General features: G+C 38.2%; 2 protein-coding genes across 2 annotated transcripts in view; one reads left to right on the top strand and one right to left on the bottom strand.

Annotated features, from left to right (window-relative positions):
* Nucleotides 1-5013, bottom strand: part of LOC135078808 (fatty acyl-CoA hydrolase precursor, medium chain) — a 53660-nt gene extending 48647 nt beyond the window's left edge. Inside the window, exon 1 of the mRNA XM_063973373.1 lies at nucleotides 4590-5013. Within this exon, the coding sequence (XP_063829443.1) occupies nucleotides 4590-4998 (409 nt within the window). The 5' untranslated portion in view covers nucleotides 4999-5013. The remainder of the gene's footprint in view (nucleotides 1-4589) is intronic.
* An 18989-nt stretch (nucleotides 5014-24002) lies between these two features.
* LOC135078555 (uncharacterized) lies at nucleotides 24003-26127 on the top strand. The gene is made up of 3 exons (XM_063973090.1): nucleotides 24003-24087; nucleotides 24185-24497; nucleotides 25324-26127. Exons 1-3 carry the CDS (start codon nucleotides 24059-24061, stop codon nucleotides 26125-26127), a joined length of 1146 nt encoding a protein of 381 aa, XP_063829160.1. The 5' UTR covers nucleotides 24003-24058.
* The last annotated feature ends 1638 nt before the right edge of the window (nucleotides 26128-27765 follow it).

Below are 27765 nucleotides of genomic sequence, written 5' to 3'. Positions count from 1 at the left end.
ACTTTCGGCCCGAGCCAAAGTTTGCGTACGTCGCTTTATCAAAAAAGTTTACCGCCAATCATTATCTCTAACTCAGATAGATGTAGTAGGCTCTTATAGATAATGTTCAATTTTTTCGTTCGGTAAGGAGAATTTGTTGAGGACTTTTTTTACGAAAGCAAACTTTCTTCTTTGCAAACTAAAACGGTTCCTAAAATTATTTTTTTGTGAACCAGCTTCAGTTTGTTAGCAGGTGTGTGTAATATGATCTATTCGATCATCTAGGGTAGTCACGTGCTAGGTCATAAGTTGCACAATGCACGGTATCCAGATCCAAAGTTTAACCGAACTGTGTACCGGCAGAGTAAATAGGACCACTCCCATTCTTCCTCTTCCCGTGTGTATCGTAAAAGGGACACTTCCCACCTCTCGTTCGTGCTTACCGCTGCAACTTCTGTGTAGCCAGGATCTGCAGCTTGACCGCCATTAAAAATTAAACCAGTGAAGGTAAAGTTTGTCCCGGAGGAAAGTTCTATCATTGGATCCGCAACGAAATTAATCAGAAGAACATAGGAGGAATTCGACGTTAAGGTTAAAGTTGTTTGTCGTGAAAGTATACTGAAGGACAAAATGGACTTAATGATCGTTTAATGTATGTAAGATAAGAAATCTTAGAGACTCAAAGACGGTCTTGTCCGCTAATGTCTGGTAAAATAAGCTAACAAGTTATAATGTGTCAGAAGGGCTTTACTTCGGTAGAAAGGCTACTGAACCACCATTACTCTTTTAAGATCCAAACTCGCCCACCAAGTTCGCTTCACTCAAATTAATCTCAGTGGCGAATTAAACTGTTCCCCATTAAATAAAACTTGCTCGTGGCAATTTTCGCGGCGTTATCTGAGGAAAATTGTTTATGAACGTTTTACGCGAGGCCAGGATCAAAAGGATGAGCATTAATATGGCTTTATTTTTGCAGGCTTTGTCGAATTTGTATGTTTATTTTTTGTGTTTAGCTATGTTTTATATGATTTTTATATGATTATCGTCTTTGGTTTGGTATGCTTGGCATTTCCCTACAAGATCACAAAAGAAATGAGTGGATCAGAGAAAAGACGGGGGTCAACGACGTGGTGGAAAAGATTGAGAGCCGTAAATGGATATGAGCAGGACACATTGATCGCTGGGGTAGAAAAACCCTGGAGTGGAGAACCCGCAACAACACTCGTGGCAGGGGAAGACTGCCTAAAAGGTGGACAGACGACATCCGGCAGCAAATTGGATGCAAGTGGCCATAGACAGAAGTCGGTGGAGGGTTAAAGAGGAGGCGTATGTTCGAAGGCGAATCCCCTATAGATATGATTATAGTATTAGGTCCTCGTTGATCCTTTATGGTAGGACTCTGCAAGTCCTTTGAAGTAAACTTTAGGTCGCGCTGTCCAATCACGCCCGCTTAGTTATCAAATCTGAATCGGACTGATGTTAATTGGTATTAATATGAAATGAGCAGCCGAAATCGTGAACCTTCATTATTAATCCTTCGGGAATAATGAGTATGATTCTAATTCAATGCAAATAGTATAAATTAATGAATGAATTAAATTATTGGAATACATAATTAATTATATTCAACATCATCGATGTAGGTAGGTACAGCTATTATGATATTATTATAGTGCATATTGTTTATACATTAGCCATTCCTTTTGGCCACCCACAAGGTGGGACCGACGACCTGATAAAGGTAGCAGGAAGGCGCTGGATGCAGGCCGCTACCAACCGTGCGATGTGGAAGTCATTGGGGGATGCCTATGTTCAGCAGTGGACGTCCTGTGGCTGAAATGATGATGATGACGATTCCTTTTGCATTATATTGTAGGTTTGGTTGTACTTATTAAGGTGCGTACGGATTGCGCGTACCCTGGTACGCGTACTTACTTTACGCGTATCCGGAACGCCTAGTCTGGATTAGTGTATGGATTAGGCGTTCCGGATACGCGTAAACTGAGTACGCGTACCAGGGTACGCACCTTACCACTAACAGTTATTAGCATTTACCCCTATGACTTAAAGTTTTTGTGATTTCGATATCGACCCTTAATAAAAGTTGTTGCATTTGAGTATTAAAATAACCTTTAACATATTGAATTAGCTAAATATTACCGAAGTTAAAACAAATTGCGTCTAAAAATTGACCACAGCAAGCACTCTACGTGGCCTTGGACCCCAAACTGCCACGACAAATGATGTATTAAGGTGGCCGCAGGATTAGCCGATCGGATAACGTGGCGTACAGTAAGCATGATGTATCGCCATGGAAGGGTGAAGATGGAAGGGAAGGCCAAACGATATAACGTTATGGAACGAAGTATTATGGGTACAAGTTTTTCACCACGAGCACGTGTCCTAGTTTCAAAAACTGGTATAAAAACTATGCTTGCTTTTGAAAAGCCTGCTTGCAAAAATAAAATGAGTTTAAAGTTTTTTTGTCACGGTATTAAGCTTGATGTGCCATCGTCTTTAAGTGCTTGTAATAAGAGCTAGTTTCTAACGCCCGTATTCACAAACGATGCTTGCTTAAGTGTAGCAGCAAATCGAACGCACAGCGTTGAATAGGGCTCTGTGATTGGTTCGTGTGTGACCCTGTGCGTCCACACGCACTGTGAGACCTCATAGTAATGTTTGTGAATACGGGCGTAAATGATGTTATGACCCACACTAGTTGGTTTCGGATAGGTTCAGAGGTTGTGTTAAACATACATGATGTATGGCCCCGGAAGGCGATAAGGGCAACATGTGGGGGTTGGTGTTGCCAGCGTGTTGGGTAGTGTGAAAAACTTTTGTGAAGGTGTTTGTGTATTATAGATATAATATAATAATAATATACCGATACTAGCGGCCGCCCGCGACTTCGTACGCCTGGATCCCGTTTTACCCCTTTAGGGGTTGAATTTTGCAAAATCCCGTCTTAGTGAGCACCTACGTTCTAAAAGGAACCCTCATGGAAAATTTGAGACTCCTAACACTTGTGGTTTTTGAGGTTTCGTGATGTGTGAGTGAGTCAGTTTCAGTTTTTACTTTTATAAATATGGATTTTTATTTCATATTTCTTTATTAGCTGTCGATTCTTGCAATTCACGAAGTCAGCAGTTAGTATTTGTCATTTTTAGTTCTATACGCAGTTGTCAGATAATTTTCCGGTTCTACAATCATACGACATAATTCTTTTTCATAATTTTAGGGGTAGGTCAGACTCAGAGGTCAAGCTACGTCCCCTAGCAGTTTGATTCACTCATACTGAGACACTCTGTATGAGACTTACGTAATTTTTAAGCGACCTTAACGATTTTATTATGGAAAATAGAAAATATTAGTGACGTTTCACTTGTTTGTTGGCAAAGCCGCCAAAATTGTACCAATTTGCTATTTTAATTTTAAATTTATTCTTGACTAGCTTTTGCCCGCGGCTTCACCCGCGTGAAATTTACCATGTGACAGATCGTCATAAATTATAGCTTATATGTTATTCTGAGTTATAAACAATAATACTGTGAAGTTTCATCAAAATCCGTTTAGTAGTTTTTGCGCGAAAGAGTAACAAACATCCAGACATTCAAACTTTCGCATTTGTAATATTAGTAGGATAAGATGATGATACTAAAAAAAAATACGTCATTGTTTACATAAAAGTTCTAACTTCATACAGCATTTTTCAGCATTGTTTCACTAGTACTAGTAATTTCACTCAAAAACAATAGGTAGGTACACGCCAAAAGCAACCTTGTCGATGATTGCTGCTAGCACGCGTTGGCAACCAGAATGGCAACTACCCCCAAGAAAATGACTTCCTTATCAGATGGGGGAGAAGCAAAAGTAGGTTAAGTAAGGACTTATTATGTACGCTGTATTGATAGTAATAAAGTCCGAATACATTTGGGGAACGAAATTGCTGGCTTGTTCTTTGTTGGTTTACGGACTGACTAACGAACCGAAAGTGTTTGTAGGTACTATTATTAACGTTGGTGATGTTCAGGATTTTTCTTATTCGCAAAAAATGGACGGATTTGGGTCAAGTTTTATAATGTTAGCTTATAAATCAGAATAGCTATATATTTTAGACTATTTATTTACGTGGGTAAGTCAAACAAAGTACGTTATTGCATCAATATTGTTACGCGTACAAAGTTGCAAAAAACTATGCCCAGAAGTGGGCATAAAGCTTCCCAGGATTTCCTAACAACCGGCTCTGAGCTGTCGGAATGTATACAGTTTTAAGTAATTTCTTAATTCATGTAAGAAGTACCTTTTATATTAGACCACCAGTATTCATTATGAAGGTTCCATTTAGTAACAATAACTTAAATTATTACTGATATTGTTGTCTGGTTCTGGTCCATAGGTTGTCTGGAAGAGATCGCTTCATAGCAATAAGACCGCCTAGTTGTACCTTGTGTGTTCCTTTTCTTTCTGTTCTTATCTTTGGTGTGCAATAAAGTGTATTTATTATTATTATTGTTATGACAGACATTATTATTTTTGTAAGTACAAAAATAACATTATGTTAATATGAACAGACACACGGTATAGCTAAACTAAGTAAACAAATAACTTACCGTCCGGGACGTACACGTTCAAGTACAAACAATCCTCCGATATTTCCTTCTTCCTCGGCTCCTCCAACTGCGCATCCAGAAGCTTCGAAAACAACTCGTCGTGTTTATGCCAAGGAATGAGCACATCTTCCCTCTTGGGCTCACTTTGCATACAATCCGGCGCGTATATCGTTGCGTTTTTGATCCCCTCCCACTGTGGCAAATCTGTGTATTCTGGGGCCGTGAATCTTCTGAAATCTATAGGAGGCTGGGCATAGGGTATCCCTACGTACGCAGCTATCCTTTTAGTCCTGAATCTTGTGAGGTACATGCCCGCTATCGTCCCTTGGTTGGCTAAAGTTATTTGGCGCGGTTCTCTGGCTGAGAGCGCGAGTGCGATCAGAAGAAACAAAAGAACGATTCGAATCATTTTCAAAATTTCGAATTTAAATTTGTATTTCGAATGGTAGTTCTAGATTCCGCGCGCTTCGATATTTGAATTTGTTCAGCACGGCACAGGGTGGGCGGCCCGGTTCGACGGTGGTGCGTTACTGTTCTCGTGCAGACTTCGGCTCGTAAACAGTGGGGTTGTCCGTCGTTATAGCGACCAAGGAATTGCTTTTGCGCCTTCGGAGTGTTGTAGAAGTGGCCAATTTGAGCACTGAAGTGAAACTAAAGTGATTAATGGTTCATTAATCGTCTAAGGGTGGAATAGTGGAGTTATTATTTCTGGAGTTAATTAAACATAGGTGTTTTATTAAAACTTTGTAATTGAAATTTGCATGACATCTTACAACGAATAGAAGTCTATTATAAGCATTTCTGTGCAAATGACAAGGCTTTTAGGTCAAGTTATTTCTATTGACAAATAATGTGTTTTTCATGACGTTCGGTAGAGTTAAGCTGCAAACTTTTCACACAAGAGAAGAAGACCGTAAAAATATTATGCGAACACTTGAATAAGCTACCGTGTGTTTTAATGGTTTTAGATTCCAAATATTCCAGAAGCATAAAAAAGAAGTTCAAAAGTAATTTACAAAAACTTTGCCGTTTCTAAGACGTTCATAGAGCCGTGTAATAGGCAGCGAGCGCGCGACGGAGCTCGCGTGACCAGCCGAAGCCTGGAGTCATTGCATCGCTCCTGCCCACCTCTGCCATCCCCTATGTGGGTCACTGCGATTGACGGCATTCATTTGTTTGGAAATGTCAAGAGTGTGGAAGGATTTAATTTTCAATATGGAATCGAGTTTGAAACGGATCTTCGTAGACCTGTAAGTAGCCTGGAGTCAATGCATCGCTCCTGCCCGCGCCATTTATTTGGAAATGTCAAGAGTATGGAGTTTTGATAAAGGTATTTGATTTTGAAAATCGAAGTGCATGATTTAAAAAAAATAATTGAACGAATTGAAAGGCAAAGACATACCTAGAAGATTTGAAACTTCATAACAATATTTAATAACACACTTTGAGGAACTGAGAAAACTCCATCTGATATCATTACGCCATTCGCGGGTCATACAATTTGACACTAAAGCTGTGACCTCAGTGTTCTCACCAACAACACGAAAAAAATAAACATTACGTGCTAAAAGAACCGCCTATAAAGTTCCTACCGCAAGCTGAGGAGCCCAAAAGATAATCCTGGGAGGATCAGCGCTCAATCCTCATGTTAATAAGTCCCTTACTATTCCTCTCACGTCCTCACATAAGCGCCAGGACCTCAATCACTCAATCCGTTTGCAGCCAAACTACTGGGCCATGCCTTTGGGTTAATAACAATGGATTTAAATGTGGGTTGTAAGCGACAGATTAGGGGAGGCTTAACAAGGCGCTTCTTAGTTTGAAATCAGTACATACCATTGTGTTGTTGTAAATATATGGTATTTAGTTGTTGCAATTCGAGAAGGCGAGTGAGCTTTACATGTGTGGTGGCTCGCTACTGTTTTTCAAAAGTTTTGATAGACATTCGTTATGTGCATGTACACGTACTCACACAAGTAAAGCTCACTCGCCATCGTGAGTAACAAGAACTATGTATAATTTGGGCATTGCAGGGAAACCGCACATTGTCTTCTAAAATTCTAAGTGACAAACGTGGATACACCTAGTGGCAGAAAAATAGGAGCTCTATTACACTCGCATCACAGACTCATAAAAATTGTAGATAAATTATATTACTGCAGCGGTGTCTATGCTAACGGATGGGTCTAATACCGTGCTATCGACTGTAAATTAAGTGTATTAAAAATTAGTATTCAAAAAAAGTATTAAAATTTGTTAATTAGTTAATAATAACCTTGCTGAAAAGCGGGAATAGCTCCCTTACTCAAATAAAATGAAGCCATTAATTATGCATGAAATTAGCAAATTCGCCTTCCTAAAATGGCTCGCAAATCGTTAATTCGCTCAATAACTGAAGCTACGAATGCTCACCTTTGCAGCCCAAAGGGCACATTTTATAGCAGTCGCACACGTAATAGTATTGGCACTGCACCATATAATTTTATAGGTTTCATTTCTAAAGCTGGGTACTCACAAATACCCAGTAACTGTTACATAAATGGCTGTCACCAAAAACCACGATTGTTTCTTGAAGGTCCCTTTATTTTGCTCTTGATTTAAAAAAAAAAGATCATTAGTAGTTAATTATTTGTATTGCACAAATTATTATTATTAATAGTCCCGTTAGCCCCTCGTGTTAAGCGTTACGAGTGGGCTCACCACAAAATAGTCGAGCGGCGGTGGGATTCGAACTCGCGTTCCTCGGATCTCGAGTCGGCCAGTCCGACCCCTTCACCGTTCGGCTATCGTGGCTTCATTTTATTTTTGTGCTGTTTAAAAACGGCATACAATAAATTTTGCAATATGTAAACTTCTTCTGTCTTTTATCGTCATTCAAGGACTCAAATAATACTATTTACCTTGAAACTACAAGGTTACTAGATACAGATCTAGTGGTGACAGTTGTTAGCTAGTGAGTATCCAGCTTTACACAACTTCCAACTTTTGGAAAACTTACTCAAGGTCCCATAATTATAATCCGCAGTGTAAATCCATTGCGGACTATAATTTCTAAACTCGGAATTGGTTTCTTGGTATTTCGTTGGTGGACTTTATGACAAAATACTAATTATATTCTTAAACATGCAAGAAAGTCATAAAGGATGATGGGCAACAATGTATGGAAAGTGGTACCCGCTCCAATAGCCATAACCAATATATATTTCAAAAGGTCTTTAGATGTAGGAAAATGTCTGCTATGGGGCCAGTTCTAATTCACGTTTTGGAAGCAGTAATTCCACTAAGTATTATAATGAAAGTATAACACAATCATCCATGTATACGAGTATGTATTATGACTACAATCTATTAATGTAACTAAAAGAAGCATTGTAAAGGAAAGGATTATACCTACGATGAACTACCCAAGCTATTAGCCCTTTATTCGCTTTCATCATCATCATCATGATCATTTTAGCCATAGAACGTCCAGTTGAACATAGACCTCCTCCAATGATTTCCACAATGGCCGGTTGGTGGCGGCCTGCATCTAGCGCCTTCCCGCTACCTTTATGAGGTCGTCGGTCCATCTTGTGTATGGACTTATTGGGTCTTGTGGATTTATTCGCTTTAGCAACCCATAATAAAGCCCTTAAGAAGTAATAAAACTCCAACCCCTTTATTAATAAAAGTTACATCCTAGTTGAACTCTGGCTTAAATTGTCATTTGGTATGGAAATGTCATTTTAATCCAAGGTTTATCCTAGGTGTAACCTTTTATTAATAAGGGGGTAGTAGTTCTTCAAATAAAAACATTTATTTCACACTTATCCCTATCAATAATTATAGAGTTAAGGAAGGATGCTGGAGCAGTAAACCCTTCATGCCTCGCATAACCTAAGTACCATACGATGGACACGTATGATACTTAGGTTACACAAAAAGTATGTTTACCTTCGAACGCAACCAGATCTGAGGCTGGTGGCCATAGTAAATGTTGTTCGTCTTGGTAAGACCTTTCAAATGACACTACAAACATAACTATTGGAGCCGGGTACCATTTTGCAAAAAAGTATGTTTATCTTCGAACACAACCAGATCTGAGGCTGGTGGCCATAGTAAAAGTTGTTCGTCTTGGTAAGACCTTTCAAATGACACTAGAAGCATATCTATTGGAGCCGGGTACCATTTTGCCCATTGTCCTTTGGTTGTAAAGTTGAGTGAAAGTGCATTAGTCGATGCATTTCTAATTACGTTTGTATTTTGGAGACTTAAAAGGTTTTAGAAAATAAATTATTATGTTAAAAATTCACATAACCATAAAATACACACCTTCAATTTCATGGAAAGTATTCAAATAAGCCACTTTATGGCTTACCATGATATGAAATTAACAGCCAAAGTAAAAAAAATGCCAAGGCCTGTCGTTCGCAAATTTTTTGGCCCTGTTGGGAAGAGTAGGGGTGAAACTATTTAACTCCGCTATTTATCATTTAATACATTTAGACCCCATTCTAGCTAGCACTATTAGTACTAGCACATTGACAGTTTCAGTATGGGAAATATTTCAAAATGACAAGTTTATTCTGAGATTAATATCTGAGTAAATATTAATCTCAAAATAATTCGTTAGTTATTCGACATTTTGACATATTTCCCATACTGAAACTGTCAATGTGCCAGTTATACCAGGAGTTATTCTCGGATAAAAATTTGGTCGAATCGGGCCTTATTCATGAATATTAGGAAGACCAGGAGAATAGATAAATAATAATATTTACTATACAAATGCTATTACAATAGGGTTATAAAACACTGGCGTAAAAATGGGTGTTATGAGTAGAATGAAAAAGCTTTTTAGGGATATAGGTCCCCGGAATAAAAGCTTTCAGCTTTTCTATGGCGACACTTTCTGTAGGTATCACAATATCCGACTCCTAAAGCTTCTGACATTATTTTGGATTTAGTAAAAGGACTTCTAGCTAGGGGTTGGCTGTTGATTTATTATTAGCTTTGAAGTTCATAAGCCTTTAGTAAGTTCAATAAGCCCACTTTAAGCTGGTTGGGAAACTTGGCGTTGTGTTTTCAGGTGCATTTTCTACCTAAATAAGTTAATTTTAATGATTTAGCTACATAAATAAATATGAGAGTGTACTTTTTTGACTGTGTCTGTGGTTTATTTCAGTTAATTTCTGAAAAGGCTGGATTATTTTTGATGACACATACGCGGATTACGTATCATGTAATTCATGAAATTATGAATATATTCGTCGAAGCAGAAGCGAAAGCGAAGTTCCTCAGCCGAAAAACGTCCACTGCTGGACAAAGACCTCCCCCAAGGTTAGTACCATCCATCCCCTATATTATAGTAGGTACCAAAAACTTTTTTATTTCATAATTCTAATCTTATAACACGTCAGAGTTAAGAAAATTTAACATCTTTAGCGAATCGACATCGTCCTCGAATCGAAATCAAAAGTCACTGTATTTAAAGGCCCTCGAACTCATACCATAATTGAACCCTCTTTCCTTTCTTTACGCAACGCACGCAAATAATTGGTTGGTAGCAGCACGAAATTTTTCAAACGGCTCCCTCAAATCTCCGATCTGCCCTTGATTTTAGGAGCCGTAACATATAAACAGTTCAAGGCTGTATTTTGTTATTCATGAGCTCAATTGTTATCAGATTGTGGCGTGGAAGTAGCGAAAAAACCGCCAAGATTGAGGGGTTGGTATGCCCATTGTCCACCTTGACCAGTCAATAGTTTGGACGTTTCATGCCCGTTTTCACCATCAATCTCTAATTTTTAAGTGACCCCTATGGTAACACATAACACGAATTTTGTATTCATAGGGGTCTCTGAAAAATTAGGAATTGATGGTGAAAACGGGCAAAAGTCTTTCAGTATGTTAGGGGAGACCGAGGTGAGTTAAAAACAATTGTGACATTGACGATTTTTGGAAACTATCAAAAAATAGGAAATATTTTTCGCAAAAGCGCGCATTTCTTAGTTTGGGACTTGAACTAAAAACGTGCACTGTTACGAGCTCGCTGTAGTTAATAAGTTCCAAAAAATTTACAATGTCACAACTCTCTTCTATTACAACTCACCCCTATTTATCAGGTTTCAAAGGTTTGGTATGTCCACCTTGACCAGTCAATAGTTTGGACTTTTCAGTATGTTATTTATCCTTGGCGGATTATGTAGGTCGCGATTTCGGTATGTAGGTCGATATACTTATTAATGGGATTATTAATAACTTTCGATCCAATTAAAAATGTTTGAGGGCTGTTAAAAGTTTTTCTTTATGTATAATTAAACCTTCTTGAAAAAATTTGTGGATGTAAATTTTTGCCAATTATTACCAATAAGTACGTAAATCACGAAAGTATTTGATCGTGAGTCGAACATAAAAAAAATTACGGATAGCAAAGTGCACGAAAAAAAGATGTAACAATAGGAGTGCAAAAAGTAGGTAGGTATTTTATCAAGGTCGTTGTCTGATAAGACAACCAAACTAGGACCAAGCAAAATCTTTTACAATATTAATATTAAAATTGAGTCAAGGTCTTTTAAGGGTAAATTTTATCTACAGTTGAAACATTTGATATCTCATTTTGGCTTCAGGGCAAATAATGTGGGTAAATTACGAAAAGAGCAAATAAGACAGCGAATTAAAATCCCAAAGCAAACGAAGCTTAATTAAAGTCAGCTTTTGAAAAGTGGACTTTTGAGAAAATAATTTATATGAAAATAAAAGAAGGACTTCTGCGTACTGATCCCGTACGCGTACCACCAAGGCTTTAGAAACCGTCAAAAATTCCATTTACATTCCATGGTGTCTTAGTCAAAGTTTTTTCTATTGAGATGCCTACTGATCTCTCAAGTCTCACATTCTGGGTCTACATTTCCCTCATTCTGGGTTCAGCATTTCAGACCACTTGAGATGCCAAAAAGTACTATCTTCCACTTATTTCATCTGTTTTCATTGAAAGCCAAGCTGTAGACCTTTTTTTTTATGTGACAGGAGGCAAACGAGCAGACGGATCACCTGATGGTAGTGATTACCTGTAAAGCAAGGTCTACAGCTTGGCTTTCAATGAAACCCAATCAGTAAAGGTTGTTTAGTCCCACATAGTTCTGCCACGTGACTACTGCTGAACTTAATATATTTTAGAAGATTATTAGCAATTTGTATTGCACAAATTACTAATAGTCCCGTTAGCCCCTCGTGTTAAGCTAAATAAACTTGTGTTATGAGTGGGCTCACCAAAATAGTCGAGCGGCGCTGGGATTCGAACCCGCGTTCCTCGGATCTCGAGTCGGCCAGTCCGACCACTCCACCGTTGGGCTATCGTGGCTATAATATATCCGAAGAGATATCACAAAACATGATCTGCCGATCCCTCATTGAGCCACTGCCAGATATCTTTTTGATGATCATAAAGTGGGTGGACGTTCAACACTACTTTTGCCGAGAAGTTTGATCGATTCTTGGACCCGTTTACTCAAATTGTCGAGATTCTGCGACACAATGTCAAGTGTCAAAGGTTTAAAAAGTTGAAATAACCGAAACAATCGTAACTTGTATTCTTTTAAAGACTTATTAAACTGTAGTTAACTCTAACCTTGCTGAAAAAGTTATAGATCGTTGAAAGGTTAAGAAGTTATGTTTCTAGTCATTAGCATGGGGCAGACTTTGATGTCTGTTGCCATAAATCTTATCTATGGCAATTAGTCTGAAAGTGGTTTTTAATTAACTGCCTTTAAGTAATGTGAATTTAATTTTGATTTTCTTGGAAGTGTAAGAGGATTACGTTTCTCAATATTCAATCAAATGAGAGTGTCTTTTTGGGTACAAAAAGGTTTAATAGAAATTAAAGTTAATTTGCATGTGTTTTTTGTTCTATGTTGAAGCTTGCTATACATTTGTAGGTGACTACTGAGTAGGTATAATCCGTGCCAGTATAAAATTACCAATCTTTGAAAAATAAAACAGTTCAACATGGCTCAATCTATCTGGCAGATGCCAGAAATTAATGTGCCGTCTGGAGCACGGAATCAAATTCAATTTAGATGTAGAGAGTCCAACGTTCTAACCACTGTCAACAACCACCGACTGTTAAAAATTTGATAAAACTAAAAGCAAATGATTTTCAACCTCCAAATACATTTGTGGTTCTTTTTAAAACCTTACTAGCACTTTGGCCAGCATAAGGCGCCCTTATAAAACAAAAGACTTACAAAGTTTATTCACCACATTTTTAAAGCCACAAAAAAGCTTCAAGAATTCGGCTACAAATCTTCGGAGGACAGTTATCGCTGAAACAGTGAGGACAGCCTTATCAGCGTTTGACCGGTGTAAGGCCGAAAACGTGAATAACACGTCGTTATTTCGACCAATTCTGAACTATTTAAATAAAACGGCAATACAATAAAATAGATTATCTAAGAACACGCGATGGTGGCACGTAGGTGGTACTGTATTGGCACGGGCGGTAGTTGGGGTTTGATAAGTCTAAGGGTATGCATTTTCATAGAAAAGTGATTATAATCACACGTAATATCAAATACATTTTTGTTTTAGCATCAATTTAAAAAAAGTGCTAGTTACCTATTTGTGTCTGGAAAAGTCACAGTCGTTAGCAGGCAGATAAAATCATGCGCATGATGACCTTATAAAGATTGCAGAATCCAATCAGCCAATCTTGAAATCATTGGAGGAGGCTTATATTCAGCAGTGGACGTCCTGTGATTGAAATGATGACGTATGATGAAAACTCATACCAATACAAATATTGTATTTTGTGGAGAACGAGTACTTACTGATTTACACATCATTTCAATGAAAATCAAAATCAAAAATATTTATTCAGTTTAGACCATAAGTGGCACTTATGAACGTCCAAGCAATTATCTGAGAACTATTTTGACTCTGCCACGTCCCACCCGAACCCCCTCATTTCCGGGGCGGCGAACTACTCGCCGGACCTCCCCACCCCCCCGCGCAGACGTCGTCCCAGGAACGCCCTCAGCGATCCCGACGACGACATCACCCTAGCCATCGAGGCCGCCCAACAGCTCGCGAAAACTAGCACCACTCCACTCCAACCGATCTACCGTCCTCGCCGGCGAGGACTCGCGCCGCGGTCCCCTTCGACCCGTCCCTTTTTCTCGCGGTATCGGCACGTGCCGGGCCGCTTCTCTCCCCAAACCTACGTTAGGCTACCGTCCCCCAGCAACGCCCTAGGCCGAGGTTCGAGCCCCACTCGGGGGCGCCCTTAGGCTCGTTGCTTAAATTTTGTGGTTGAGAGCCATCTGCGCTCACCTATTGTCCGGTGAAGCTGAAAAAGCCGCTCACGGCTATCAGCATAGTCAGTCCGAAAAAAAAAAAAAAAAAAAAAAACTTATGAACGTCAAAATGTAGTAAAAAATAAAAAAAGAAAAGGTAGCCCTTATGGGGCACTTTACATGTCTCCTTATCTTTTGGGCCCTACCAGCGCTTCGAGACAAACATATGGCAAGTGCTGAGAAGAAACGCCGGAACAAACTCAATTATTTTATTAGGCCTAAATGTACTCACTCGTTCAAAATTGACTTTATTTGCCCGTATTCATACTCAGTACACCCAATTGAATTGTTTATTGGCACGTACCAATATTGTCGATGTAATTCAGTGATCGAGTTGAAAAGGTGTGTATTGTCGGTATTGTCCGCTAAAACGTCGACTTGAAAAGGAGACCTCACTCAAAGTTCCCAATAGACCCTTCGGAGGAAATTACCAAGCATTTGAATAGTACCCTTCCTTCTGAGTACTAGTGACGTATTTATAAACCAGTCCCGAGTTTGAAATTGCTAAATCTATTGTCTGTATAATTTTCTGGCTCCTTACACCAAGTTCATTTACTATGTTCCTAAATATTTAATATAGTTTTAGTTTAAATTTTAGATAAGTCGTAAATACCTTATTACCTCAGCCCAACACTTATTTAATGTAGAGTTTCTATTTCTAGACAACTAAACGAGTTCAAATAAGAGTATATAGGTAATTGAGAAACGGTGAAAATTATACTGAGCTATGCTTTTTTTTACTTTTAGTTCATAACATCAGAAAATTGCCCAATCCCTTTTTTGCAGTGTCTCTCCCAATGACGCCGCGACGACACCAAGACGTTTCAGACAACCGAGATCGAGTTATAGATTCGGGTCCCACTTGTTTTATTATTTAAAACAGGACAATAAGGGAGAAAGAGTTGTGTTTGATGTTAGCTTAGGATGCTCTCTAGTTTATGTGTTGTGTGTTTAATTAGGATACACAAAATCGTATATCTGTTATAGTCAAACCTCGAAGCTCAGGCGCTCCTAGGTTTGACTAGTCAATCCTCAGGTCTGACTAGAAGTCTTAGTCAAAGCCCAAACATTTCGGCCTTTGACTAAAGAATGTTAGTCAAACCTAGGATAGACTAATTTGGTCAGTCAAACGTCGAAACTGAATTTAATGAAATCGGGGTTTGACTAGTCAAACCTCAATTGTAGTCTATCCAATATAGCTTGATTAGAATGACAGCTGCCATCAAAAGTAACGACATAACTTTGTAGTAGCGATCAATGAGAGCTAAATATTGGCGGACAAGAAATAATTCACGTCTGACCTACAAACAATATTTTCGACGACAGTGCTTCCAATAAAAATGTTAATTTCGTGTATATGCAGCGTTAAATTACACCAATAAGTAGTAATTCGAAATTATAAAAATCAAGCTAGAGTATTAACGACGTCTCTACAAGGTTATCTCGAGTTACAAAAATGTTAGTGTTGGGACATATCGACAAATGTCATATTAAATTAAGACTATTTTCTTAACATACAGGGTGTCCCAAAAACAATGGATAACCCTGTAACCATCGATAGGCCTCGCCATGATCTCCCTAACGTCCATTTTTGACCCCAGTAAAAACATCACCGTTTTCAAGATTTTTAAGTTTTTGTGCATTTTTAGAAAATTGCCACCTGCGATTACTTTTTCTCATGCCATTTCTACAAATGAGGATACTTTTCAATCGAGTTTTTTTCCTTATCACAAGGGATAGTTGGGCTATCAAAATAAAAGATCAATGTTCAACAAACTAGTTTGAAAGTATGAAAATTTTAAGAAATTGCAGAAGAGAAGGAAAAATTAATTCATTGTCTTGCACTTTTGATCAGCCATCGTGTAAAAAAAATGTAGGAAGACCATCGTGCCCATTACCTTAAAAACTTCCTTGGTTAATTGAGATTCTAAAAAGGTATCACAAGCCTATGTATTCTGTATTATTTTTATCTTATGGCTACATGAATAGCAACTAGTATGAAAACTGCAAAAATGAGTTTTTCTCGTAATAGTTAAACTAGGACTGCATAGTGGCATTAAATACAAATGGATAAATTTTTAACGTAGGAATTTCAGCCGTAGGACGTCCACTGCTGAACATAGGCCTGTTGTACCCTAATGATTTTCATAATGACCGCTTGGTAGCGGCCTGCATACAGCACCTTCCTGCTTATCTTTATGAGGTCGTCGGTCCACTTTGTAGGTGGACGTCCTACGATGCGCTCTCCGGTACGTAGCCTCCACTTGAACTCTGCTGCCTCAGTTCTGCGCACTACTGTGCCTTGCCCTTTGCCACTTTAGCTTGCTGATCCGTCGGGCTATGTCAGCGACTTTAGTTCGTTTACAGGTCTCCTAATTTCTGATACGGTTTCCATAGCACGCTGTGCAAAAAATCCACGTTTCCGAGCCGTGTATCATCACGGGCATCTGTCTATAGGCACATTTATAAGGTGTAAAACAAAAAATAAGTAATCACAAAAACGCAGAACGGACGGCCAATGGGGCAACAGGGTTCAAGTGGAGGCTACGTACCGGAAAGCGCATCGTAGGACGTCCACCTACAAAGTGGACAGACGACCTCATAAAGGTCAGCAGGAAGGTGCTGGATGCTGGCCGCTACCAAGCGGTCATTATGAAAATCATTAGGGTACAGCCCTATGTTTAGCAGTGGACGTCCTACGGCTGAAATTCCTACGTTAAAAATTATCCATTTGTATTTAATGCCACTATGCAGTCCTAGTTTAACTATTACGAGAAAAACTCATTTTTACAGTTTTCATACTAGTTGCTATTCAAGTAGCCATAAGATAAAAATAATACTGAATACATAGGCTTATGATACTTTTTTAGAATCTCAATTAACCAAGGAAGTTTTTAAGGTAATGGGCACGATGGTCTTCCTACATTTTTTTTACACGATGGCTGATCAAAAGTGCAAGACAATGAATTAATTTTTCCTTCTCTTCTGCAATTTCTTAAAATTTTCATACTTTCAAACTAGTTTGTTGAACTTTGATCTTTTCTTTTAATAGCCCAACTATCCCTTGTGATAAGGAAAAAAACTAGACTGAAAAGTATCCTCATTTGTAGAAATGGCATGAGAAAAAGTAATCGCAGGTGGCAATTTTCTAAAAATGCACAAAAACTTAAAAATCTTGAAAACGGTGATATTTTTATTGGGGTCAAAATTGGACGTTAGAGAGACCATGGCGAGGCCTATCGATGGTTACAGGGTTATCCATTGTTTTTGGGACACCCTGTATTTAACTAATTTTTTTTCTAATTTTATAATATTTAAGTCAAGTTATACGTTTTTCTAAATGTTCACTATTAAAAACCAAAAAACATTTCATTCTTAAATAATCAAACATCGGAAATCAATCACCGGTAATTTTTTGGGTATTCATAGCACCGTTGCTCTAGAAGAGATGCCCACCGCCCTCTAGCGAGAGGAAAAAACCGCCTCTGTGGTCTAGTGGTTAGACCACCTGCTTCAGACGCAGAGGTCCCGGGTTCGATTCCCAGTGGGGGCAGATTTTTCTGTTCGGTTTGGTTGGTGGTAGGGCTTGTTCTAAGTCCGCCTGGCTAGCTACCACCATCTTACCTAAGTCTGTCGCCATAACAACAATGTTAACAGCATTATTGTGTTCCGACAGTTAGAGGTAAGATAGCCAGTTCCTCCGTGGTTGAGGATTCCGGGTGAAGCTCGCTTCCACCTTCGGCCTGATCGTCACTTACCATCAGGTGAGATACAGGCCAAGAGCTTCCTCGTTGTGGTTAAAAAAAAAAAAAAAAAAAAACCACTGAAGAACACTGATGATAATGACTACGACTTAGGTTGTACACCCTTGACATGAATTTTAAATTTTACTGTCTTTAAATTTAAATCTTAATTGTCATTTTTATGAATAAAGATATGAAGAAAAATTGGGTGCATTTTTTTATATCATTTTTCGAAAACTTATCGATACATCTATGTGAACCGTACGAAACATACCCAGCACTAGTCACATTCGTTTGACAGCCGTCATTCTAATCAAGCTATATTGGATAGACTATAAGACTTTAAACTAAACTACACTTCATTTTGATATTGAAATTATTACATAGACTTTACCGACCGGTTCTTTCTTTAGGTGAAGGTACGAGTACGAATAACTAAACTTGTTTACTGCGGTAGTTTATCAGTGTTTCTAAACCGATCTTGAAATTATTATTTTTAGGGTTCTGTACCTTAAAGGATTAAGGGTAAAAACGGAACCCTATTACTATGACTTCGCTGTTTGTCTGTCACCAGGCTGTATCTCATGCCTTTCCCAAAATATTTAGTTTTATAGTCACTTTAAAAATCATCCCCATTCGCCATACAATAAAAGAGTCGTACGGAACCCTTCGTACGTGAATCCGATTCGAACTTGGTCAGTTTTCTATAATTGCTGCCGGCCTCTGTAACGCTGCGTCTACTTTTGACCGAGTCTGCCAGTCGTTTCTAGGATTGACTAGGCAAAGCCCGAAACATATTATTTTAGTTTCGACGTTTGACTGAACAGTTTAGGCACTTCTAGGTTTGACTTAGTCAAAGGCCGAAATAAGAATTCACTTCGGGGTTGGCCCGAAGGCTTTGGTCAAACCTAGGATAGACCAGTCATTCCGCGAAGAGACTGCATATCGACCTTTGACTATGACATATCGATGTAGCAAAAATTATGTTTCAATGATTCATGAAGGTTTTGCACAAATAGAGAAAAATCACCTCATAAATTTTGTGAAAAAAAACACGTAAATAACTAGTAAATTATGCAATTCCGACTGTCACTACAAAGGATTGTAGTTTTTATGTAAAATGTTCTGTCGTGACTTTTTGATGGAGTGGTTTGCCATTTTTCATTTTACACGCTAGTCTACCGCCAAGTTGTTTGAAGATTTCCTTTCAGCCTTATTTCTTTGTTTTCAGAAATAATAATAAAGTTTATTTCTTAACTTATGTAAAAAGTGGATAATAGTATGAACTAGATAGAAGTATTCTAATGTTACTCAGAAGTGCAGTTCTCTACAGTTTCTATTTTCCCTTTCATAATTTTGTTTTGCCAACGGATTAGTAAGCTGAAGTGGCAATGGGCAGGGCATATAGTACACAGAACTGACGGCCCATGGGGCAGCAAGGTTCTGGAGTGGAGGCCACGTTCCGGAAAGCGCAGAGTAGGACGTCCACCCACAAAGTGGACCGACGAACTTATAAAGGTAGCGGGAAGGCGCTGGATGCAGGCCGCCACCAACCGGCCATTGTGGAAATCATTGGGGGAGGCCTATGTTCAGAAGTGGACGTCCTATGGCTGAAATGATGATGATGATGATGATGAGTTTTGTTTTGAAGTTCGAATGTTGAATGAATGTTGAGTTGATATTTTTGTTACAAAATTCTGCTTTTAACTAGTTTGGCAAAGATGTGGTCTTTTCTACTCAAGAATTCATTGCCCAATACCTAAATGACCAGATATCTGCCCAATTCAAGTTGCCTGTCTTATGCATCAATGAATTTATCGATTGGATTTTGTTCTTTATCGAAAACCATCTGTACCTCTATTACGAAAAACTTTCGAGTTCGTTTCGTTTGCGTATTCAAAGTGCCATCGAAAAATTTTGTATGAAAAATTAAACAGCGCCCCCTAGGGCGGCTATAATATAGGGGGCGCTGTTTAATTTTTCATACAAAATTTTTCGATGGCACTTTGAATACGCAACGAAACGAACTCGAAAGTTTTTCGTAATAGAGGTACTGTTTCGATGCTTGAGCGAAATATCGAGTATTTACTCACTATCGTTGAATAAGATAAGCGCATTTAATACACAGCCTTTTCCTTCTACGAGTACAACCTCAATGAAATCGTTTTAATATTCGCCACCGAAATTGTGTATTCGAAAGAATTATCTTAATAACAGATGTTTTCCATTTTTATTTCATTAAAGGCCGGTAATGGCCTTTCTGGATACTTTATCGGGGAAAGGTTTCATAATGAGGGTAAGCGAATAAGCGATCCGTATTATTAATACTCGGGAAATGTAACTGTGCTCGTTGAAATTAATGCGGTGTTTTGTCATCGAATTAAGCACATTTGGATTTTCGTTTGGCTTGTTAGGCTGGTTTTAGTATCACGCGGACTGTCAGTGCGGATCGCTCCGCACAGCCGATCTGTATGAACTGCTAGGGAGCGGAGCGGTTCCTCCGGACCGCATAACTCTAAAACGCTCCCTAGAAGTTCATACAGATTGGCCGTGCGGAGCGGGTCCGCACCGGAGGGTCCGCATGACACTAAAACCAGCCTTACATATTTAGGCTGAGTTGCACCACCTAACTTTAAAGGTAACTATGACGATAACCGGTGCATTTTGTACTTTTGACGTTAGTCAAAGTTAAAATAAGATGGTGCAACCCAGCCTTGCAGTATCTATTTCGTTTTAGCCAAAAGACATCCACTGCTGGACAAAGTCCTACCCCAATTATTTCCACAACGACCACTTGCATAGCATCCAGGTGTTTCCCGCGAGATTTGACGCTTTCTTTGACTCGAATCATTTTTGTACAGTCAGCCTCAAATAGTTCGAGATACGTCTTTGTTACAACTTGAATTATGCTTGTGTTGTCAACTTTTTGGATATTTTGGGTGTCACGAACTATTTGACGCTGACTGTACTTGTACAGACTTTTGGTCATATATAGACTAAGAGCTAGTGAACGCCAGACCTACGTCATTTTATAAAAGCTGAAAGTTTGTCAGCGTATGCTCCCAATATAGGATATAATGTTGGTAAATTATGGAGTTTGGGTCGTGGTGGCTTTGGGAGCTACCCTAAAAAAACTGTCTGACAAGGAGTTGGAACAGTCAAAACTGTCTGGCTGTTGGTAAAAATATTTCTAGTAATTGCCCAAGTATTATACATAAAAATCAGATTTTATAGTGTAACGTAAATCTAACTTTTACGGTGGCTTTTTCTGTATATTCAATAGACTGTAATTCTACCAATGTTATACCATTAAATCTGATTTTTATGTATAATATTTGGGCAATAATTAGAAGTATTTTCCCCAACAGCCAGACAGTTTTGACAGTTCCAACTCCTTGCCAGACAGTTTTTTTAGGGTAGCTCCCAAAGCCACCACGATCCAAACTCCATAATTTACAAACATTATATCCTATATTGGGAGCATACGCTGACAAACTTTCAGCTTTTATAAAATGACGTAGGTCTGGCGTTCACTAGCTCTTAGTCTAATATTTGTCCTAATTCATAAATAACGTAATTATTTTTCTACTTTTTTGGAGGCGGCTTAGTTTTTGATGTCGGATTTTTTAAACGATTTTTTTTGCTGAGGATAGATTTACACTTCGGTGTTATTTTATGAATGAGCCTTACAGAACTACCGTCCAAAATTTCATATTGTACCTTACATAATTTGAACCATCAATCTACGAGAGAAAAGAAACCCTTTATTTTGAACAAATGAAAACAAATTGAACTTCTTTATTATGAAATATGAGTAGGTAAACGGGGATTTTAGTGGAAACATTAATATTAATTTATACAACTTGTTATTATTTTTTGGAAGAGAAACATTAATAAAACTTAGGCGCGAGAGGGTTAATGGTTAGGGTGCCTAGGAAAGAAAGCAATAAATAATAATAATTGTTTCAGCTATCATTTATCAATTACCTAGCCCCAAAATAACAACATACTAGTATAGTCTTTAGTTAGAGTCTAAGGGATAAACAAACATACTACAAAATATGAAAATATATTCGTAATACGAAATCTTAAAGAGATACAAAATAATTATAAAAATATTCTATAAAAAGCTTTACGCTGCTCACACTACTTGCTGACTTTTTAAACTTTAGTTACGAGAATGACGTGACACACTATAACTACTTACTTAAATTAATTTAAGCCTATGCGCAGACCACCGATTTTTAGTCGGTCGATAGTTGGGCCCGATTCTAATTTGTATGAAGAATCAATCGGTGTAATGTGCGCACTTCCATACGTGCTCATACTGATTAACAGCCCGACTAAACTATCGACCGACAAAAAATCGGTGGTCTGCGCCTATGCTAAATCTTTCTTTAAAGGAACATTATTCCAGGTCAACTTTTAACTGTACCGAACTGCATTCACGTAAGATTAACCAAAGTTAAAATAATGTGCTAAATTGTCTCTTCAAAATCTGTCCAGTGGTATTTTCGTGAAGAATCATTCTTCATTTTAGCATTTACGAGTAAACCGTAGGTAGAATTTTACAAATAAATCATGGCTATTATTCTAAAGATGCCTAATTGTTATTTGTTCTAAAACTTTTATCCTAAACGTTCAGATATAAAATAAATACTAAAAAAACGTATAAAGGCTGACAAGTGAAGTCGTTATTACTAAATAACGGACAATAAAACCGTCTGGAATGTTTTATGATGCGCGTCTTGTAACGTTAAGAAAATAGGATGGGCTGTTTACGAAATACGAGTTTTATGTCTGTACCTAACCTGCGTAGTGTCGTAAGGCTCAAGAAAACAGGAGTTTTTATATGTCACATTATTTCTTGAATATATTTTAATAAGAAAATTTAAACACAGATCAAATAATTTCATTTAAATGGAAAATATACAAAAAGAAAACAAACTAAGAGAGGATTGTAATACAAGATTTTTGAGTTGTCACTGTGCAGCAGTACTTGTAATTTTTTCAGTTTTGCAGGCGGTTTTTGGTTTTTCAACAAATAAATAGGTATTTATCACTGTTTACTCTGTCAATGTCTTATCGGCATGCTATAGAAATAAATACTTATAAAGAAATAAATTCAGTTTTTTACTCGAAATAAAGCTAAAAAAATTCCGGGACGTGTCAAATTAATAATCACAGCCGAGATATTGTTTTTCAACAGTAGTCTTACCTTAATGAGCTACAATCAATTTTATTTTCTTTCGTAATTCTATTTCTATTTAGATGCCAATTTAGATATCCTATTAATTATCTTGATACCTGCTTAGTAAGGGAAATTGCTTAATCAACTTTAATTAACAAAAAGAAGTGGGCTATACGGTAAGTTCTTGACTCATTTCCGTTCGTGAGTCTTAAAACCAAATACGGTTTTTACGGTTTTACACAAAAAGCTTACTGTTGAAACAAAAATCGGAAAAAACCTCTTTTACCGATTTTGTAAGCATAATGAATCGAATTGATTGGCTCCCGTTCGAGTGCGATAAGAAGCGCCATAGGAAAAAGCATTTTTTGTAACAAAAAAAAAGTTGTTCCTTTCTTCGAAAATGTGAGAAATAGTTGTATTGTTCGGCTTTTTTCAGTATTCTTTTATTTGATTTAAGAGGTTGTTCAAGTTTAATGGAGACCTAGTATCACAAAGATTGGTTTCGATCTATTGAGATCGTCGCTCTGATAGTGTAGTATTTTGAGATGGGATATACCTAACTTATCTGGATCTAAAATGTGTTTACCAAGGTATTAGTAAAAGCCAAAGCACACGATGCGTTGCGGCGCCGCACTGCAAAGTTTTCGCTGTATCTCGCGGCGCCGCACCGCTCATGTGCCCGCCGCAGATATTTATATGTTATGGTGAGGCCTCATTAGTCCGTTGCGCTGCGTCGCGTCATAAAAAATATATGGACAACGTCGTAGCGTCGACGCTGTGAGTGACGCCGACACAGCGCAACGGACTAAAGGGGCCTGCTCACTCTGCTCTTGAGTGAGCAGCTGATGTTGAGTTTGCCGCGCGAGCCCATTCGCCCAGTCTGGACGCACCATAAGACGTCGCGACGCAGCGACACCGCTCCGGTGGCTCCGGCGTCACACCGCTGCCCGTGTGCTTTGGCTCTTAAGCCCCCAGTACACAATGGCCTGTGATGGGCCACGCTTTGCAATGCACAATGGTAGGCCACGATCACTTGGTGTTCACACAATGGCGCATGGCTCATTGCTGCCTGGCAAACCACTTGCGATGGACGTCGAAGTAATTACGGCTGCAGCTATTTATTTGTATACTGTTTAAAAGTATTACAGAAGTGTGTACCGTCACAAAGTTATTAAAAAGAAATGGCGAAAAAGGCGATGGTGGATGCTGACCATTCATCGAAACAGGACAAGGTACGTAGATTTTTTAATGTGGTACTTAGGTTATGATATTAATATTTAGAATGTTAACGTAAAGAACATGACTAAGATTTTTTTTTACCATTTTCAGGCAATTCATGGACAATCTGTTAAGCGACCTTGTTGCAGAACCATCAGGGGAATTCGATAACTTTGTTCGTATGTCATCTAGTGATTTCGAGTATATATTGCAAAAAATATCGCCAATTATTGCAAAAAAGGATACATATTGGCGAGAAGCAATACCTCCAAAAATAAGATTGGCATTGACATTGCGATTTCTTGCGACTGGAGACAGTTATAGGAGCCTGCACTACCATTTTAAAATATCAAGTACACTCATATCTAGAATTATTCCTGAAGTATGTTTGGCTCTGAACCAAGTGCTAAAGGACATGATTAAGGTGAGTTAGTAAAACATTTGTATATACTTTAAATTTTTTAATCAATAATTATTGCCCTATTACATTTTTTTAATTGGTTATTTTAACAATCGTCATTCAAAGCTTTTGCATAAGCATCAGCCAAAATGTTTTGAGACTGACTCTGTGTCTGAGAATACAATTCGTTACAAATTGTTTGCATGGATCCCTCAGGTATATGGATCGTAGGGACAGGTGTATGGATTATGTTGGGGGATTGATAAACTACTTCTTGTGTGTATGAGGCATTAGGGAGTTCAGTAAGTGGAAAAGGGGATGGAGTTTGCGCAGGTGGAATAGGTGATGGGCTTTGTATAGGAGAAGTAATATAATGATTTGAAGACGACGACCAAGATGACGACGGTGATGGACAAGAATAGCTGGTGGCTGAAGAAGACGGACGTTTACTTATAATGATTTGAGAAGGTGAAGACACGTACTGAGGACTACAATTGCGACGGCGTTTTAATAGTAATCCATCAATTTCGTACATTATTTCTTGTCTCTCATTGTCTGAATATTTTCTGAGTTTGCTAGCAAGAAGCCTCCCATACAAGTCGCAGTCGTCCTCTTTTTTATTTTGTTGGTCTTTATTGAGAATAGCCTGGTTTAACGTATTAAAAGCCTTTGACATTTCCTTATCTGCTTTTTCTAACTCAGGTGGCTTAACTGAACGTCTCCTCTGTACAGGTATCTTTATATTCATGTCCTTTGGTTCTGTGTTGTTTCTAGCATCACTTGGATTTTCCGTTTCTTCTTCTGTCTGTTCTCCAATGACTGCCTGAAAAAAATATATTTATTTTTTCAGATTCCCACAAGTCCTGAAGAATGGCTGACCAAAACGGAAGGATTCAGCTTTCCACATTGTCTTGGCGCGATAGATGGGAAGCATATTACCATATTAGCACCAGCTCATACCGGATCTGAATACTTTAATTACAAAGGAAGTTTCAGCATCGTTTTATTAGCCCTAGTAGATAGTGATTACTGTTTTTTGTTTGCTGACATAGGAAGCCAAGGGAGAATTAGTGATGGAGGTGTTTTAAATCAAAGCAATTTGTGGAAAAAAATATGTGATGGGACCCTTAATTTACCACCTAGTTGCCCACTTCCTGGAAGTAATACTAATATGCCTTATGTTTTTCTGGGTGATGGCGCTTTTGCTCTTAGTACTCATATTATGAAGCCCTTTCCTGGACATCATCAGTTGGGTACCCCAGAAAGAATGTTCAATCAACAACTATCACGTTCTCGTGCGGTCGTAGAGAATACTTTCGGGATATTATCGTCAGTTTTTAGAGTATTTAAAAGACCTATTCCATTAGATGTCGTTAAAACTTCTATTATAACCCACAGCTGTTTATTACTACACAATTTTTTAAGAAAGAGCAAATCATCTCGCAATATTTATACTCCACCAGGCAGTACTGACAGCTATGATAGGAATGGTGAATTAATCCATGTAGGTATGAGAGTAAACCATGAAGAAAATATATTACCATTACAATCTGTACCTCGTCGGGCTCCTATTAATGCTACGCAAATAAGATCAAACTTTATGAATTACATCCATCAAAGAAGACTATGCAATGGTAGGGCCTATGATGCATAATTTAATTAGTTTATAATTTGTGGAAATCAAAATGAGTAAATACTTAGTTACTTATTAATAAAACATTTTGAAACTAATTAATTGTTTTACTTACCCTTTGCTCATCTGTTGAAATTACACTTTTAGCAGTGTATTTGCCTTTTAAAAATGCCTGCATGGCATCATAAAAAATCCAAATTGGCTTGTAAATTTCATCTTCTCCCATACCAGATCGGATCGAATCTTGTTTTTTCTTGAAATGCATCCGAAATGCGGACATCAATGTCTCTTTCTTTTTTTTAAGTTCCGAAACAGGAATTTGCAGGGAGTCTGCAATGCGATTCCATGCATCATTCACCTGAAAACACCACAATACTACATTTATTATTTTCAGATGAGGCTCTTTTATCGCCTATTTTCATCAGGGATAATGTAGGATTCTAATGCTAAAAGAATTTTTCAAATTGGTACATTAGTTTCGGAGCCTATTCAATTCCAACAAACAATAATTTAAGTCCTTCCTAATATTAGTATAGAAGTATAGATAGCATAATTTCTATCAAAATAAAATTAGTATAAACATACCTTGTTTTTCTCCTTGTGCAGTGCATTATTTGAGTCCCAAATTGCGGGCTCAGATTGATATAAATCAATAAACTTGAAAGTTTCTTCATTGCTCCACGCTGTTGACATTTTGGACGATCGCACGCCACGCCAATAGCACGCAACACAAAAGTGTACTATCCCGGTCAGCGGCCGGTGACGAACTAAACAATGGCCGATTGTGTAAACACCACAGGCCACGCTACGCCACGATTCCTTTGAAGTGTGCCCAAAAAACCGACAACTCCCCGATTGCGCGCCACGATGGACAATTGTCCGCCATCATATACCATTACCCCCTGTACACAATGGCGATGGCCTGTAGTGGGCACGCATGGGCCATTGTGTACTGGGGCCTTTAGTAACTACTTTGTTGTCAGGGAACATGTGGCTGTATTTCATCCGCCTAGTGGGATATCCAGCATATTTTCGAGTCGAATAGTCCCACAGTGGACATAATGCATATTTCAGTCGCAGTATCCTGTAAGGGCACGAAAAAAATTGCTCATTTATTATGTAGGTATTAATGCCTTCCGTTGATTTTTTTCAAGACGTTTTTAGTCTAATATAAAAGTGCACCTTTACCTGTCTTCAGTTTCCGTACGCACGCGTACGTTTCGTCATACCTAGAATTCCATTACTTAGGTACTTTATTTCCCAAACTTTTCCATCATATCGCCAAAATTTTCCTTTCCACAAGCCCGTCTTTACCAAATTCCGTTAGTTCCAACTAAAAAGTTGTTCGTCATATTCTTGACGCGAAATAAATCACAAACAAGGTTTCGCTCTCCATGTTCTTAGTGTTATTTATATTTACATGGAACCCGAAACTTCCCCTGACACCAGAGTTGCGAACTAATTCCAAAAGAAAAGACATTAAACTCATCTTTGTTGAGCAAACGAAATTGTAGAGCAACTAACGTGATAGAAGCCTTTTGTTATTCCATGCAATAGTTAAAGTTAGGCACACTAAGGCTGGGTTGCACCATCTTACTTTGACTTTAATAAACATAAAAAATCTGTCAAACCCCATACAAAAAACACCGGTTATCGTCA

The sequence above is a fragment of the Ostrinia nubilalis genome, chromosome 15 (assembly GCF_963855985.1).
Source record: "Ostrinia nubilalis chromosome 15, ilOstNubi1.1, whole genome shotgun sequence".
Taxonomy (NCBI): domain Eukaryota; kingdom Metazoa; phylum Arthropoda; class Insecta; order Lepidoptera; family Crambidae; genus Ostrinia; species Ostrinia nubilalis.
Note: the sequence above shows the minus strand (reverse complement) of the source record. Positions and strands in the feature narration are given on the sequence as shown.

What these genes read in the sequence shown, in the direction of transcription:
- LOC135078555 (XM_063973090.1), top strand. Translation starts at nt 24,059, where the DNA reads ATGCTGACCATTCATCGAAACAGGACAAG. An exon ending in ATTCATCGAAACAGGACAAG is followed by an intron (nt 24,088 to 24,184) that starts GTACGTAGATTT and finishes TACCATTTTCAG; the next exon opens with GCAATTCATGGACAATCTGT. An exon ending in TGCTAAAGGACATGATTAAG is followed by an intron (nt 24,498 to 25,323) that starts GTGAGTTAGTAA and finishes TTATTTTTTCAG; the next exon opens with ATTCCCACAAGTCCTGAAGA.